Raw genomic sequence first — 14845 nt, forward strand, 5'->3', positions numbered from 1 at the left:
AGAGCCAGCGCAGGGAGAAGCCCCCACACCAAGGGTAGCCCCCGATCGCTGCAACTCGAGAAGGCCCACATGCAGCAACAAAGAGCCAGCACAGACAAAAATTAAATAAGTAAAAAATCGAAAAGGTCTATGTTATCCCCTTACTTGAAATTTTAATTAATATTCAAAATAGTTCTGTGAAATCCTATCACTGATTTTCAAGACCAGAAAACAGGCTCAGGGATTTCTGACAGTTTCAGATCTTAGCTCTGACATTACCAATTCTGTGACCTTGGGTAAATCAGTTACTCAAGAGAATACTGAGCTCAGAGAGCACAGCAAAGAGGTCTGCCTTGCAGGCCTGCCGTTCAGTTTTGAATGGCACACGGAAAGCGCCTGCTCCTGCATCTGCCGTGTCGTGCTGGTGCTCGGAAGACATCGTGACCACTGCAGTCTCCAGGGAAGGGGCATGTGCCTGGTGCTTGGCCTCCCCTCCTCCCTGCAGGCACTGACAAAGATAGTTCAGTGTCTGCCTGACGGCTGCCTTTGTTGCTGTTTTAGTTGCCTGCTCAGTGGTGTCTGACTCTTGGCAACCCCATGGACTGTAGCCTGCCAGGCTCCTCCATCCATTGGATTTCCCAGGCGAGAATATCGGAGTGGGTTGTCACTTCCTCCTCTAGGGGATCTTCCTGGCCCAGGGATTGAACCCGAGTCTTCTGCACTGGCAGGCAGATTCTCTACCACTGAGCCACAGTTGCTGCCTGGTGGATCCTAAAAGACACAGATCCCTGATCCCACCTACCCCGAGATTCTGAATCTGAGTGACAGCCAGTTTTGAACACAACAAGAGGGATAGAGCCGCCCACCCTTAGTTAGACAACGAGCAACTTGCTTTTATTTACTTGAACTTTCTGAAGATGTAATAAATACGTATGGTTTAAAAATCAAAATAGTATAGGAAGAAATGCATTGAGGGCTTCCCTGGTGGCTCAGTGGTAAAGAATCTGCCTGCTAATGCAGGAGACACAGGTTAAACTCCCCGGTCTGGGAAGATCCTACATACTGCGGAGCAATCAAACCCATGAGCCACAATTACTGAACCTGTGCTCTGGAGCCGCTGTTCTCCAACAAGAGAAGCCACGGCAATGAGAAGACCGCACACCCCAAGGAAGAATAGGCCCCACTCGCCAGAACTAGAGAAAACCCAATGCAGCAACGAAGACCCAGTCCAGTCCAAAATAAACAAAAGTTAAAAAAAAGAAATGGACTGAAAAGTCCTGCTCCCACCTCTGCCTTATCCACTCTGTTTCCCCAGAACCTTACAGGTCACCACTTTGATTATGTTCTCTATGTAAATTCAAGCAAATGTAAACATTTATTCTTCTTCTCACCTCCCTTTCTTATACAAAAGTTAGCATACTATATATACTGTTCTGCACCATATTTTTGCTTCAAAATATATCCTGGAGATCTTTCCATATCAGTACCTGGCATTCTCATTTTTTTTTTTTATAGTGGCATAGTTTCCTGTCACAGGGATATACCTTTATACATTTATTTAACCCTTCATCGTTCAGTATAGTAGCTACATGTGGCTATTTACACTGAACTTAATTGCAATGAAGTGAAATTTGATATTCATTTCTGGGAATTCCCTGGTGGTCCAGTGGTTAGGAGTCCAAACTTTCACAGTGGAGGGTACAAGTTCAATTCCCAATCTCTGGTTTTTGAACCAAGATCCTACAAGCTATTGGTGCTGTGGGAGGGAGGGGAGAAGAGAGAACAGTGAAATTTCTTTTCTTTTTTTAAATTTAAATTTAATTTACTTGTTTTTGCAATTTATTTCCTCAGTTGCACGTTTCACATACTTAGTGGTGACATGTAGTTAGCAGCTACTGTATTGGACAGCACAGAGACATTTCCACCATCACAGAAAGTTCTATTGGATTGCTGGTTTAACTGATCCTCAGTTGCTGAACATCTGGCTTATTTCCTTTAGGCAGCCCAGGGATGATGAGGCCCATCCCTGGGATACAAGAGAACTGAGTGATAGCTGCCTAGGAAATGCTTCAATATCAGATCTTAAAATCTGGGAGGTGCTTGCAAGAGGAAAGCTTTTGCTTTTTGGCCAAGTTGCCTGGCTTTTGGGATCTTAGTTCCCCAGCCAGGGATTGAACCCATGCCCCCCTGCAACGGAAGCACAGACTCTTAACCACTGGACTGCCAGAGAATTCTCAAGAGGATGGCTTTTGGGTTTGAGGCAGAGGCTTGACCTGGAAACAAGAGTGACCCTTAAGGACAGGGTTCATGCTTAGCCCTAACCCTCTACTCCCCTCTCTAGGTCTACCAAAATGCAGTCTTATTTTCTTTCATTTAATATTTAAGTCCTGTGCTGAGGAGACCGAGCCGGCAGACAGTCTCTGCCTGGAAGAAAGAGAAAGATCATCACCTGCCTTGTCACAAAGACTTTCAAAGAGGCTTCATAAAAAACCAAGGCTCAGATGGTAAAGTGTCTGTCTACAGTGCGAGAGACCCGGGTTCAATCCTGGGTTGGGAAGATCCCCTGGAGAAGTAAATGGCAATCCACTCCAGTATATTGCCTGGAAAATCCCATGGACAGAGGAGCCTGGAAGGCTACAGTCCATGGGGTTGCAAAGAGTTGAACACAACTGAGCGACTTCACTTCACTTCCCTGGTGGTCCAGTGGCTAAGAGTCCATGGTCCCAGTGTATGGGGCCCAGGTTTGATCCCTGGTCAGGGAACTAGAACCCACATGCTGCAGCTAAGTGTTCTCATGCCAGGACTAAAGGTCCCATGTGCTGCAACTAAGACCTGGTGCAGTCAAATAAAGAAATATTAAAAAAAAAACAAAACCACAAAACTAACCCCAAAGGCCTGAAAATATCCTGTTAGGGTGGTTGAAACAGGTGATCTCATTCCTTGTTGGAGGTCGAAAATTGGTGCAGACTTTTTGAGAGGCAATTTCAAAATCTATCTGACATTTAAAAGCATATAACCTCTGACCCTGCAATATCATATTTATAAATGTGTCTTACAGATGCACACATAAGTGCAAATAAATATATGTACCAAAGATGTTTGCCTATAGGCATCATTGTTTATAGTAACAAAAGGCTGACACAAGCTAAATACCCACTAGGAAGAGAAGAGTGAAATAAATTATGACACAGTCTATGTGCCGAAAGCCTAGGTAGCTTTTGTAGAGGCAGAAATAAATACTAATTAAATAATTATTTTTATACTAATAATTAAAATAATAATTATTATCTTAAAAATAATTTTATTTTGTCATTTTTGGCTGTGGTAGGTCTTTGTGGCTGCAGGCACATTTTCTCTAGTTGCTACGAGTGGGGGCTACTATCTTATTGCAGGCATGGGTGGAATCTAGGTATGCAGGAGTCAGCAGGTGCTGCACATGGATTCAGTAGTTGGGGCTCCCAGGCTCTAGAGGGCAGGCTCTGCAGTTGTGGTGTGCTTGGACTTAGTTGCATGTGGGATCCTTCTGGACCAGGGATCGAACCTGTGTCTGCTGTGTTGGCAGGCACATTCTTTACCACTGAATCACCAGGGAAGCCCCAGAGGCAGAAATGTTATTAAGTGAAAATAACAAGGTGTCAAACAGTGCGGAATGTGTGCTATCTCTCTCTCTCTCTCTCTCTCTCTCTCTCTCACACACACACACACACACACACACACACACACACACGCCGGCGCGCATTGCTTGTAAATATCCAAAGTATCTCTGGAAAGATACATTAAAGCTGCTTTTCTTTTAAACTGTGCACATGTATCACCTTAGAAAAACTGCGGCACCAACTGAGTAATGGTGAGCAGGGATGGGGAGGGAGGAGATTCCTGGGGAAACCTGCTCAGTCACCTGAGCTCCAAGTGTGCCCAAAGACTGCACAATCATTCCATCGGAGGTGACAAGGCTACAACAATTTAGAAATATCATCCATGCTGTGACTCCATCTCCATCACCACTGGAGGCCTCACCCTGTCTTGGCTGTCATACCTCCAGTGCCCAGCAGGGGGAAGCACAGATCCACCAAAGCATTGGTCCTAAACTTCAAGCATCCTTTCTAGGATTTCCTCCTCTGAGGACCACATAGGAAAGATACTTCCTGCCAAGCAAAGCAAATCTATTAGGTAACAATTGATTAAAATTCCATTCCCTTTTTTTTTTTTTGGCACCTTACAATTCTGATCAGCATGAGAGAGAGATAACAGGTTTGTTGGGCTGATCATTTTCCATACCAGAGGTCCTGCTTGGCCCAGGCTCATTTCCATTAGGCCTTGGGTGGGCAGTGGTTGGCAATGATCTGACCACTCCTAGGTATTGAGAGTGCAGGCTGGCAACTATTACATTAGAGGCTCCCCACCCTGATGGGATTTCCAGCTATGGGAAACAGCTCCCACTAGCCACTCTCCCAGATGTGTTGAGAGTGTGTCCCTTTCTTGCTAGGCTGTGAGCAGACTGAGGACAGAGACGCTTCTCATCAGCCTCAGAACCTTCAGGAGGGAGCGCGGTCCCCAGCACAGAGCTAGTGCTAAGTAAAGGCTTGTTAAATGGACAGAGAGCCATTGAAGACATCGGGGACTATATTCTTTAAATAGGAAGGGAGACAGAGTGAAAGAAAGAGAGAAAGGAAGGAAGAAGAAAAGTAAAAGAGAGGTCCTAGGTAATCTCAAGGTCAAGGACCCAAGGGCAAGACTGCGGTTTGCTCTGGGCTGGAGCGGAGGGCAGCGGGCACACAGTGTCACCTTCTTAACACGCCCAAGGAGTATCTTGCTTTGTCTGACCTTATGGGTTCCTGGCTGGGACATGAAATAAGTGATCACATCTTTCACCCACCAGAGGTGCTTGTGACCTTGGCAGAAAAGAGGTTTAAATGGAGTTAGCCTGGGGGAAGAGGCTGGCTCATTCCAGGGCCTTCCTTAAGATTAGATAAAATTTCCAGCTCCTGCTTAAACTTCAGTGGTTCTGAATCTGAGAAGGAGGGCAGAAGGAAGAGGAAGCTATAGGGGAGGGGACATATATGGCTCCTGCCTGGCCTAGAGAAAAGCCAGGGTTCATAGTGGGTCCTCGGTCCTCAATGCCTTGACAGCACAAGGAAGGACCAACTGAGGATCCCCACAAATTAGATGGGGAGCAGGAGGAACCCCTGAAAAAGAGAAGCCTCACTTTCAGGATGGAGATTGTGCCCAGACCTGGGCACTCTCCACCTCCGAACACTCTTATCCTCTGGTCCATCCTGAATGAGAGGGCCAGTAGGAGGCCAGGCCAAGGCACTGGAGATTTTGCAGGTGGACAGAAAGGAGGCCTGTTTCTGCTCCTTATTAACTGTGGGCCCTTGGGCAAGTCACATTGAGCCTCAATTTCCCCCTCTAAAATGAGGATATCAATACCTACCTTCCCTGGTCATTGTTAGGATGACAGAAAGAAGACATCTGGACTGTACTGCTGTACTGCTGTAATTGCCAGACTTCAGAGACTTCTGAGACTCTCATTCGCCAAGGTGAGTGAGAGGCCACTTTAGTTAGATCCCTGGAGATGACAGCGTCAAGATCTTTCCCCCCTCTCTGCAGTGCTTGCTTCTTTCCCAGCGTGGATGCTGGCCTTAATCCTCCTGTTCCCCAACCCTGCGCTTCTCCTTGAGACCGCCTTGATAGTCTCCAGACTGTCAGCCTGCCTTTCTCCATGGGCACCTCCATTCTAAAAGCCCTGAGGATGCTGGCACGGGCGCAGAGTCGGTCCAGAGTGGAACAGGTCGCGGGGGTCTCCGCTAGCCTGGATCTGCGCCCCCACCTCTGCTTTGGGGTTCTTATTTGCAGATGGTTCCCTCTAGTCTTCAGCTCTGTCCTGGGCTAAACAGAGAAGGAGAGAAACAAGGGGTGGGGGGCCTGGAAGGGGGTTCCCACCTTCTTCGGCGGGAACCAGAGAGAAGGACGCAGCCCTTGCGCCCCACCGCCGCCGCGTCATGGGTTTCCAAGCCGCCCTCGTAGGTGCTGGCGGTCCTCAACTCCGAGGATGGCCCCACTCGTCCCCCGTGCTGTGACCCCCTTCACCCAGACCCCTCAGGTACCCCCGGTTCCGAGCAAGCAGGAGCCTGCGGTTCTAGGACCCGGAGGCGCCGCCGAGCGCGCCGCCGCCTCTGCCTCGCTTCTGTCGCTCCCGCTCCGGCAGGTGAAGAGGCGCCCGCCGCCCCCTCTGCGGCAGGTGAAGCGGGTCGGTAGCCCCCTCTCTGCAGCGCGATGGCTGCGGCGGACCCCCGGCAGGCGCCCGGCGCCCGCCCCCTCCCTCCAGCCCGCCCCCCTGGGGCTGGGTGCGTAGCGGCGGCGCCGAAATGCGGTTTGCGCGCACGGGGAGAGACAGCAGAAGTTAGAAGATCGCCGAGGGGGGAGCCCGCGCCGCAGCTTCCTGCCCCCGGCCCAGCCCTCTGGCCCCGGCGGCCTGCAGCCTGACTTCCTCCCCCCACCCCGCAGCTCGCCGCCCGGCTCCTCGGACGGGGCCGCCCCGATGGGACGCCGCGCCCCGGTCCCTGCGCGCCGCTGATCCGAGCGCCCTCGTCGCCGAGCCCCCGCCGCCGCCGAGAGCCGCTGCCCGTTTCGCCCCCCCAGGCCAGGAGCCTTGACCGCCCTCCCCGGGAAAGCTGGATTTCCGAGGCTGGAGGCGCCTGGCCGACTGGGTGGGGACCACCATGGGCAACGCGGCCGGCAGCGCGGAGCAGCCCGCGAGCCCCGCCGCGTTGGCCCCCAAGCAGCCCGCGGCGCCCAAGCAGCCCATGCCCGCGGCCGGAGAGCTGGAGGAGAGGTTTAACCGGGTGCTGGTGAGCATGACCCGCGGTGCGCGAGGCTCGGGAGTGGGGTAACAGGGGCTCATCAGGCGTCCCCGCCCCTGGGGGCTCAGGTGCCGCTTGGAGATCCCCGGCGGCCCCTCCAGGGTGGGTGGGAGTGACAGTGGTTTCTTTCAGAGTGACTTAGCACTCTCCCCCCAAAACTTTCTTCTGCGATCGCCCAGACTCCCTCCCCAAAACATCCCCTCCCCCAGAGCTTCTGGGTCTAAAGGTCTAAACAAAAATGTCCTGTGAGGAAGTTGGGAGCGCGACGGTGCTGTGGGGTCCTGGGGGCACCTCCTTTCCCTCTGCATGCAGGCCCAGCTGCCGGGTGCAAGTCTGGAGCATCTGCTTGTGTTTGGGGTCCTGATCTGCTGGTGTCTGAGCTGCTGGGAGCTGGGTTGTCAGGTCATGCAGAGGGGCTGGCTGTGTTTCTCCCTCCTTCTGTGTCAGGGAGTGCTTGTCTGTGGGTCCTGATCTTGGGCCTCCCCTCGCACCCACTGGAGGGATTCAGGTTAGGAAGGGCGGGGTCAGGATGGGTTGGTCGCTCTGGCTTGGGGTGGAGCAAAAGTCTGAAAGCCCCCCTCCCACACTGTCACCTGCTCCAGGGAATTGGGGGGGCTTGGGGACTAGGCAACCGGAGAGGAAACTACCAGCTCAGACTGAACCTGGAGGCAGTTAGTGGGTGGGGGATCCAGAGCTAAGTCAGGGTTCCCTAAGACCTGGTGGAAGAAGGGAGGGCCAAAGGCCCCTCATTCCCACTTCCCTCTCCCGACCTCAGCCCTGTCCCAGGCTCCCTTCTCTAACTGATTGCCTGGTGGCCTGTCTGCTGTCAGCTCCCTCTCCAGACCCTGGGTGACAGGCAAATAAGGCCGTGCTTTTCCCCAGAGGCACTTCCAAGTCTGAGCAGCCTGGCACTGCAGGTCTGAGGGTGGGGGCCCGAGGGTGCTGCAGGCAGCGGAGCCAAGCAGGCCGGTGGCCGTCCCCTCCACCTCCTTGACATCACTTCCCCTCCCCTGGCCTGCCGTGAGGCCCTACTTGCCAGATCCTCTGCATAGCCCCTCCTAACAGTTCCTGGAAATCTTGGCTGCTGCCCCCTCCCAGGAGAAAGACTAGGAGGGATTGGAGGAGCTGTGGGGTGGGGGTGGGCTCGGATCTGTCCACCTTGCTTGGTTCGGGGAGAGGGAGGCGGGGAGGGGGAGGACACCTCACACAGGCTAGGCCCCTAGTGCCCTACCTCTCCACCTGCTTCCCTTTCCCCAAACCCATGGCTGCACAAAGCTGAGCAGGGCCGAACGGAGTGGGAAGGGGGGAGAAGGGGCCACTGGGGGAGCCTGAGTTAGTGGTGGATCCCTGGACCCCAGCCAGCTTGAATGGGGGGACACCATTCTGTCTTTCCCCTTAAGTGTCTATGGATGGGGGGTTGGGCTTTTGGGGTGAGGCCCAGGCCCAGTCCATGTTCTCTGTTAGGAAGAGACAGGGAGGAGCTGTGTGAATAATTCAGACCCCTGGAAAATCCAAAAGTCAAGGGTAATGCCTGTGTAGGACTTGATTGCCCTGCTTGCGGTTTTTTTTTTTTTTTCCGCCTTTGCTCTGATTGGCCTAGTCTGACACTGAATGCCACTAGGGGTGCCTGAGAACTGGGTGTGGAGGGTGGAGGCCCAGAGAGGGGTCTGAGGGTGTCTTGGTAGCGATAGCGGTAGTGGCTGGAAATCTAGGGCACCAGCACCCACTGGGTCTCACCCCTCCCAACCCCCAGGAACCCTAGTGTGTTTACACGTCCCCCTTTTTCCTGGGAGGGATCAGCCTGTCCCATGTCTTGCATGAGCAGAACATACCCAACCCAAGGTTGCTTGGCTAAGAACCTGGCTTCTCTAACTCCTCACCGTGTCCTGGGATGACACCCTTGGCTCCTGCCTGAGGGTGGCTGGGGCTGTGGATTTGGCTAAACTTAGTGTGGCCCAGAGGGCAAAGAATCTGCCTGCAATGGGGGAAACCCAGGTTTGATCCCTGGGTTGGGAAGATCCCCTGGAGAAGGGAAAGGCTACCCACCGCAGTATTCTTGCCTGGAGAAGTCCATGGACAGAGGAGCCTGATGGGCTACAGTCCATGGGGTCATAAAGAGTCAGACATGACTGAGCGACTAACACACACACACACACATAGGGCAGTAACAAGGATTACAGGAGGTGCCTCCATGGAGCAGTAGTAAAAAATCCACCTGCCAATGCAGGAGATGTGGGTTCGACCCCTTGGTCGGATAGGTATCCACTGGAGTAGGAATTGGCAACCCAGTCCAGTATTCTTGCCTGGAAGATTCTATGGAACAATTTGCCTGGTGGGCTACAGTTCATGGGGTCGCAAAGAGTCAGACCTGACTGAGCAACTGGGCACTGCACACCCCTCCATCTGAATGCTGCCTCCTTGGCCAGAGCTGAGTCCTGTCCTCAGTGAACATCTAAGAGGAGAACCTCAGACTGCTGAGGGGGTGGGCCTCACACATCCAGGGATCCTCCAGTCTGGATGGGGGAAGCACAGACAGCCCTCCCTTGGGGTTTAGTCACATGTCCCCAGGGAACCTCTCTCTTCCACTGGAGCTCAGCCCTTTCCTCCTGGGTGGGGAGTAGGATCCCATACAAAACCACTGCTTGGCTTCTGGCAGTGGGACCCCTCTTGTGGGTCAGGGGTGACCCGACCAGACCCACTGCTAGACAGGAGGTAAAGGTGCTTGTTTTCCCTTTCCCTGGGGGAAGCCTTTTTCCCAGGCAAGAATGGGTGGTAGGGGCTCTTTTTCCGAGGAGGCTGTGAGAGAGAGGGGTGCCCTGGCTTAAAATGGGGGTGGGGAGAAAGAGCAGGTTGCGCCAGGGTTTCCGCCTGCTGCCTTAGCAACAGCTTAGGAGCGATGGCTGCCCAGAGACATGGGCCTGCTGCGATAGTGGGAAACCAGCCCGCCAAGCTCTGTGCTCTCGCCTCTCCTACGCCCTGCTGAACGCTGGGTGTCTTCCAGCCCCTTCAGGCCTTCCCCTGCAGGGGTCAGGGTTTGGGATGGTAGGGTACTCTTTCTAAGGCCTGCTGGAAGTGCCAGGCTTACAGTCTGGCCTAGGACACCCCTGAATCTGTCTAGGCGGGGAGGAGCCTGTAGCCTTGGGACAAAGGGATCAAGGGAAGGCGCTGTGATGTGCTGGAGGCCAAGTGATGCTGGCATCTGAGGAGAGAGGAATTCACCGGATGGGCCTGGCACCCGGGGTGCCCTTAGCATGTGCCCAAGGTGGTGTGCACCTGGCCAGGCTGTATGGGGAGATCAGGATGGTCCCAAGCAGGGTGTGGCTGCTGCGAGTCCTGCTTTTAGCTGGACCCCTTCCCCATGGGGACTGGGACTGGAGGTGAAGGGCAAACGTGGGTCATTCTGTCGACTGCAACCAAGGCTTTGCCTTCTCGATCGGTCCCTCCTCTGGGGTGGGCCAGACGAAGTTTGGCGCATGGAGCTGTGAGGTTACTCCAACCCCGTGTCTCCTGTCTCTGGGGTCTCACATGGAGGATCTCGGTGGGGCTGTGGCTCTGTGGTCAGAGGCTGGGCTGGGCTGGGCAGAGGCCATGGGATGCCATTCCCAGCAAGCAGGTCTGGCACATGCTGCCCCTGGAGATCCGGGGATGTGGTCGGCGTGATTCACAGTGACATCTGGGACCAGTTGGCAAAGAACTGGAAGGGGGAGAAGGGCAGGAACAGGTGGGGCTGCTCTCGGGGCCCTGGGAGGTGGCTTAGGCTTCCCAGCCTCTAAGAAGGGCAGGAGTTACTCATGGGAAAGGCAGAGGAGCTTCCTTGGGCTTTGGGGTCATGAAGTTGAGGATTTGAGCTTCGTCCTGGCCACTTACTACCTCTGTGAGCTTCAGCAAGTTACCCACATGCTCTGAGCTTCAATTTTCCTCATGTGTAAAAAAGATAAGAAAAATGGTTATATGTCAAGGACTCCCCTGGCGGTTCTGCGGTTAAGACTCCGCTTCCACTGCGGTGGGCGTGGGGTCAGTCTCTGGTTGGAGAACTAAGATCCCGCACTCCATGCGGTGCGACCAAAAAATCAAAAGGGTACGTGTGCCTGCTCGGATTGTCGAAGGGATTAAATAGAATCCAGGGGATTAAGCAGAGTGCTTAGCGCGATGCCTGACACAGAGTAAGTGCTCAATAAACACTGTCCGAGGACGGAAGGATGCTGGAACCCATTTGCTCCTCTTCATCTCGGGGGCCCTTCGAGGAGGAAGGAGCCCAGACCCTGCCTCCTCCCTCCCCCACCTCCAGCTTCCAGACCAACCGCAGGTGCCATCTTTAGTCTTTGACCGGCGCAGGCCAGGCTGCCGTCCCTGCCATCGCACAGGTCAGCCACGGTGGGGCCTTGGCCGGAAACGGAAACCGCGGGAGGGCGGGCGCAGCCCTCCTGGAGGGTGGGGCCGCGCGGTGCTAACGGTAGCTGCGCGCGGAGAGCGGCTGCGAGGCCTCCACTTCCCTCTGAGAGAGGGTGTGCTGGGGTGGGGGGGGTTCCCCAGTGAGTAAGAGCTCGGTGTGGGCAACAACAGGAAACGCAGGGTGCTGGGTGGCAGGAAACGGGGCAGGCTGTTCCTGGTTCCTCAGACAGGCCTCTGGGGCCAGGCTGTCTGAGGAAGACCCCTGGGGCCCCGGGACCCACGTTTCTCATTGCTCTGAGCGCTCCTTCTTCGAGGAAACTGAGGCTTCTTAACCAGCTGGCTTCGAGGTCACCTTGGGCAAGCGGCTTAATGGCTCCAGGCCTCAGTTTCCCATTTGTGAAATGAGGATTAAGATAGTATCTGTTGGGTTGGCCAAAAAGTTTGTTCGAGCTTTCCTGTAAGTTGTTACGGAAAGTGAACTTTTTGTCCAACCGGATTCTTTGTAGGCTTGTTGAGATGTAAGTCACATGGCATAGGGTGAATGTTTGGAAGGAATATTCATTATTATCATTTTTTTTAATCGGAGTAGGAGTACTTTGAAAGTGAAGTCGCTCAGTCGTGTCCGACTCTTTGCGACCCCATGGACTGTAGCCTATCAGGCTCCTCCGTCCATGGGATTTTCCAGGCAAGAGTGCTGGAGTGGATTGCCATTTCCTTCTCCAGGGGATCTTCCCAACCCAGGAATCGAACCCGAGTCTCCCGCATTGCAGGCAGACGCTTTACCGTCTGAGCCATGTTATCACCATTGTTAGTCTCCTACCAGCTTGGATGATAAGGGCGGTGCCTGCTGCCCTGGCTTCTTGCCCTAGGTCCTGCCATGGGGACCCTTCAACCCCGATGGGAGAAGCTGTTAGCTTTGTGAGGTTCTCAGCACCTGATTCTAGGGCCAGGTTACCCCACATCCGCCTCTACACCTTGGATTGCTTATAAGAGCCCTGGAAAATCTATATACCAGAATTTTGAAAAGTGGATAAAATCGATTGTTTCTGGAGCTGCACTGAGAGCTCTAAGACCAAGGTTGAGGCTACATAGAGGTGGGTGGGGGAGATGGATAGGGAAGTGGGGGCTTGCTTCTGGATCCATCAGGCTGTGGAATCCCTGTGGGGGCTGGTCTGAGAATTTGGGCTGGTGCCCAAGTTCAAGGACATCCTGGGGCTTGAAGGGCTAGACATCCTAGGGAAAGGGTGGGCAGGTGTGTTGGGACAGAGTCTCAGCTCAAACTGAAAGTGAAACTGGAGGGTGTGGCTGTGTCCAGATGTAGCTGGAGCCCCTTCAATTTCCAGGGACACCTGCCAAGATGTGAGGGAGGCGGAGGTGGGGACGGCCTGCAAGAGGCTGGTCTTGAGTGTGCAGGGCTGGAGGCCCCCCTGACACCCAGAGAAGGGGGCAGGAAGGAGGTGGAGTGATCCCCCACACATTCTAACAGAAGCTTCTTCTCTCAATCAGGGTCACAGTCATGCCCTGAGAGATGAGTTGCCCTCACAACATGAAGGGCAGCGGAGGAGGGGGCTGAAGGCTCAGTTCGTTTTTTTTGGCCAAGCTTTGGAGTCAGGTCTGCTTTATCCGGCTCTTTTCACAAACTTCTGCGCGCCACACATCCCTCGCTTTGGGGGCTTCAGTGGACTCCCACGACCCCCAACCTGTGACATATTTCTTCATCGTGGTTTGCCCCTGAAGAGTATTGTTACATCAAAGTACGGCACCTCACTGGGTAGTCCTGGGAGCCCTGAGTCTGAGGCAGAAGGGAAATGTGCCCATTTTATGGAAGAGGAAAGTGAGGCTGAAGGAGGCAGAGAAGTAGGCTAGGTGGGTCCCCTGAATCCAGCTCAGGTCCTCCACGTCACAGCCGCCTCCCTCTCTTCCCTTTGCTGGAGGTGGGTGTCTCCCCCCACACAGACACCTGGACTTCACAATCCTTTCCTATCTCATTTGAGCGCTGTCAGACAACCTCCTGCTTGTCTCCCAGCCCCCAGCCCCCGGGTGCTGCCGCCTCATTAAGGGCCCCAAGTCGGGTGGTCTGTGGATGTTTCCAGGGTGGCCTCACCCTACTCAGAGCGAGTGGCATCACCTGTCCCTCTCCTGCTCCCCAGGGGACCTGTCTCTTTCGGTGGGCACCTCCAAGGAACAGCTGCTAATTAGCGCTCAGCGCTGTCAGAGCTATTTCTGATTTCTGAGCCTAAATTTAGCCTGTCTGACAGGCTGGAATGCAGGCCCGGGGGCCTGAGGAGGCCCAGGTGGGGAAGGGGCAAAGGGGTGCCCTCCCCTTCACCACAACTGGACAGGCATGCTGGCCCAGCAGAGGCCTCCCCCTCCCCAGTAATAGCCATGGGGTGGAAGTGGGGGGGTGCACCTGGGCGCTGGTTCCCAGTCAGCTTGGGGCTCAAAGCCAGCCTGGCTCCCCTTGTCCTGGTTTCCTAACCTTGGGCAGGTCATCAACCTGTGCTTGAACCTGTAGTGTATGGGTGAGGCCAGTAATGGTGGGGTGGGGGGAGGCGGCCCTCTGTGAGCAGGGCTGGTCAGCCCTCAGGCAAAGCTGGCATACAATTGTTGGAGTCATTATGAGAATTAGTTGCTGCCTCTAGAAGTGCCTCAGAGCCAGCAAATCCCCAGGGTGGGTGAGGACCTCGAAGACCCCTATCAGGAAGCAGCGGTCCCCTCTAAGGCTAAGCTGCTGAGCCCTCGCCCACTCCTCTGCACCCTTCCCCTTCCCCCTCCAACTCCTTCCTCTGTGCTGGCCACTAGTCCAGGTTCCCCTGATGTTGCCTGCTTTCTCTCTGCTTCCTCCTCCATGCCCAGTCTTGGCTCCCCCACCCCCTCCACCTCAGCCCTGCCCCACCCTGGGTCTCTGTAGGGTGGAAGGATGGATCAAGATAGCCCAGAGAGAAAGAGAGAGACAGAGACAGAGGATGGCCCCAGAGAGGACTTGCAGCCCGTAGGACCCTGCTCTGGGCTCCAGGGCCCCTTCCTGGGCTGTCCCTTCCAGAGGGCAGGAGCGGTCCAGGCCCTTGGCGCCAGGTTGGGGGAGGGTGACAGATGAGACTGAGGCAGTTTCCTCAATCCAGGCTCACTTTCGCAACGGGGGAGAGGGATGACGTAGTCCCATCCCCAGACTCCTGCTCGGGGAGGGGGCCTGGTGGACAGGATGTTTCACCTCTCAAGTGGGGCCCTGGCCGGAAAACTTGGGCAACCAGGGGCCAAAGGCACCCAGCTTCCTGTTGTCTGGGGCTGACCGAAAGCTGTGATTTTGGGGGTGAGATCTGGCCAGAGCCCCAGAATTAGTCGCAGCACCCCAGAGAGGAAGCTGGCTGAGAAGCCTCGGGTGTGGGTGTGGCCCCCTCTCTGCTCCAGCTGTGGCCTCCGCTCAGGACCATGTGACCGAGGATGTGTAGTCTGAGCCATCAGCGTGGATGGCTGGGGGGTGGGCTCCTCCATCCTGGGCTGGATCTCTCCAGGGTTCCCACATCACCACTCAGATTCTGAGCTCCTTGAGGGCCAGAACTGTTTTTGGAACCTGACACCTAGTAGACCCTCAATAAACCTGGGTTTTACTG

General features: G+C 54.6%; 1 protein-coding gene across 4 annotated transcripts in view; it reads left to right on the forward strand.

Moving 5' to 3' along the window:
• FMNL1 (formin like 1) overlaps positions 1-14845 on the forward strand; it is a 40904-nt gene that overhangs the window by 8941 nt on the left and 17118 nt on the right. The window contains exons 2-3 of one of the 4 annotated variants that reach the window (XM_069543674.1): positions 5433-5519; positions 6487-6830. In XM_069543674.1, coding sequence (XP_069399775.1) covers positions 6702-6830 — 129 coding nt within the window. In that variant the 5' untranslated portion in view covers positions 5433-5519; positions 6487-6701. Of the gene's footprint in view, positions 1-5021; positions 5520-6355; positions 6831-14845 lie in introns of those variants that run through there. The other 3 variants (XM_069543675.1, XM_069543676.1, XM_069543673.1) reach the window with 3 other exon arrangements.

This window comes from Ovis canadensis, chromosome 11, assembly GCF_042477335.2.
Source record: "Ovis canadensis isolate MfBH-ARS-UI-01 breed Bighorn chromosome 11, ARS-UI_OviCan_v2, whole genome shotgun sequence".
Lineage (NCBI taxonomy): Eukaryota > Metazoa > Chordata > Mammalia > Artiodactyla > Bovidae > Ovis > Ovis canadensis.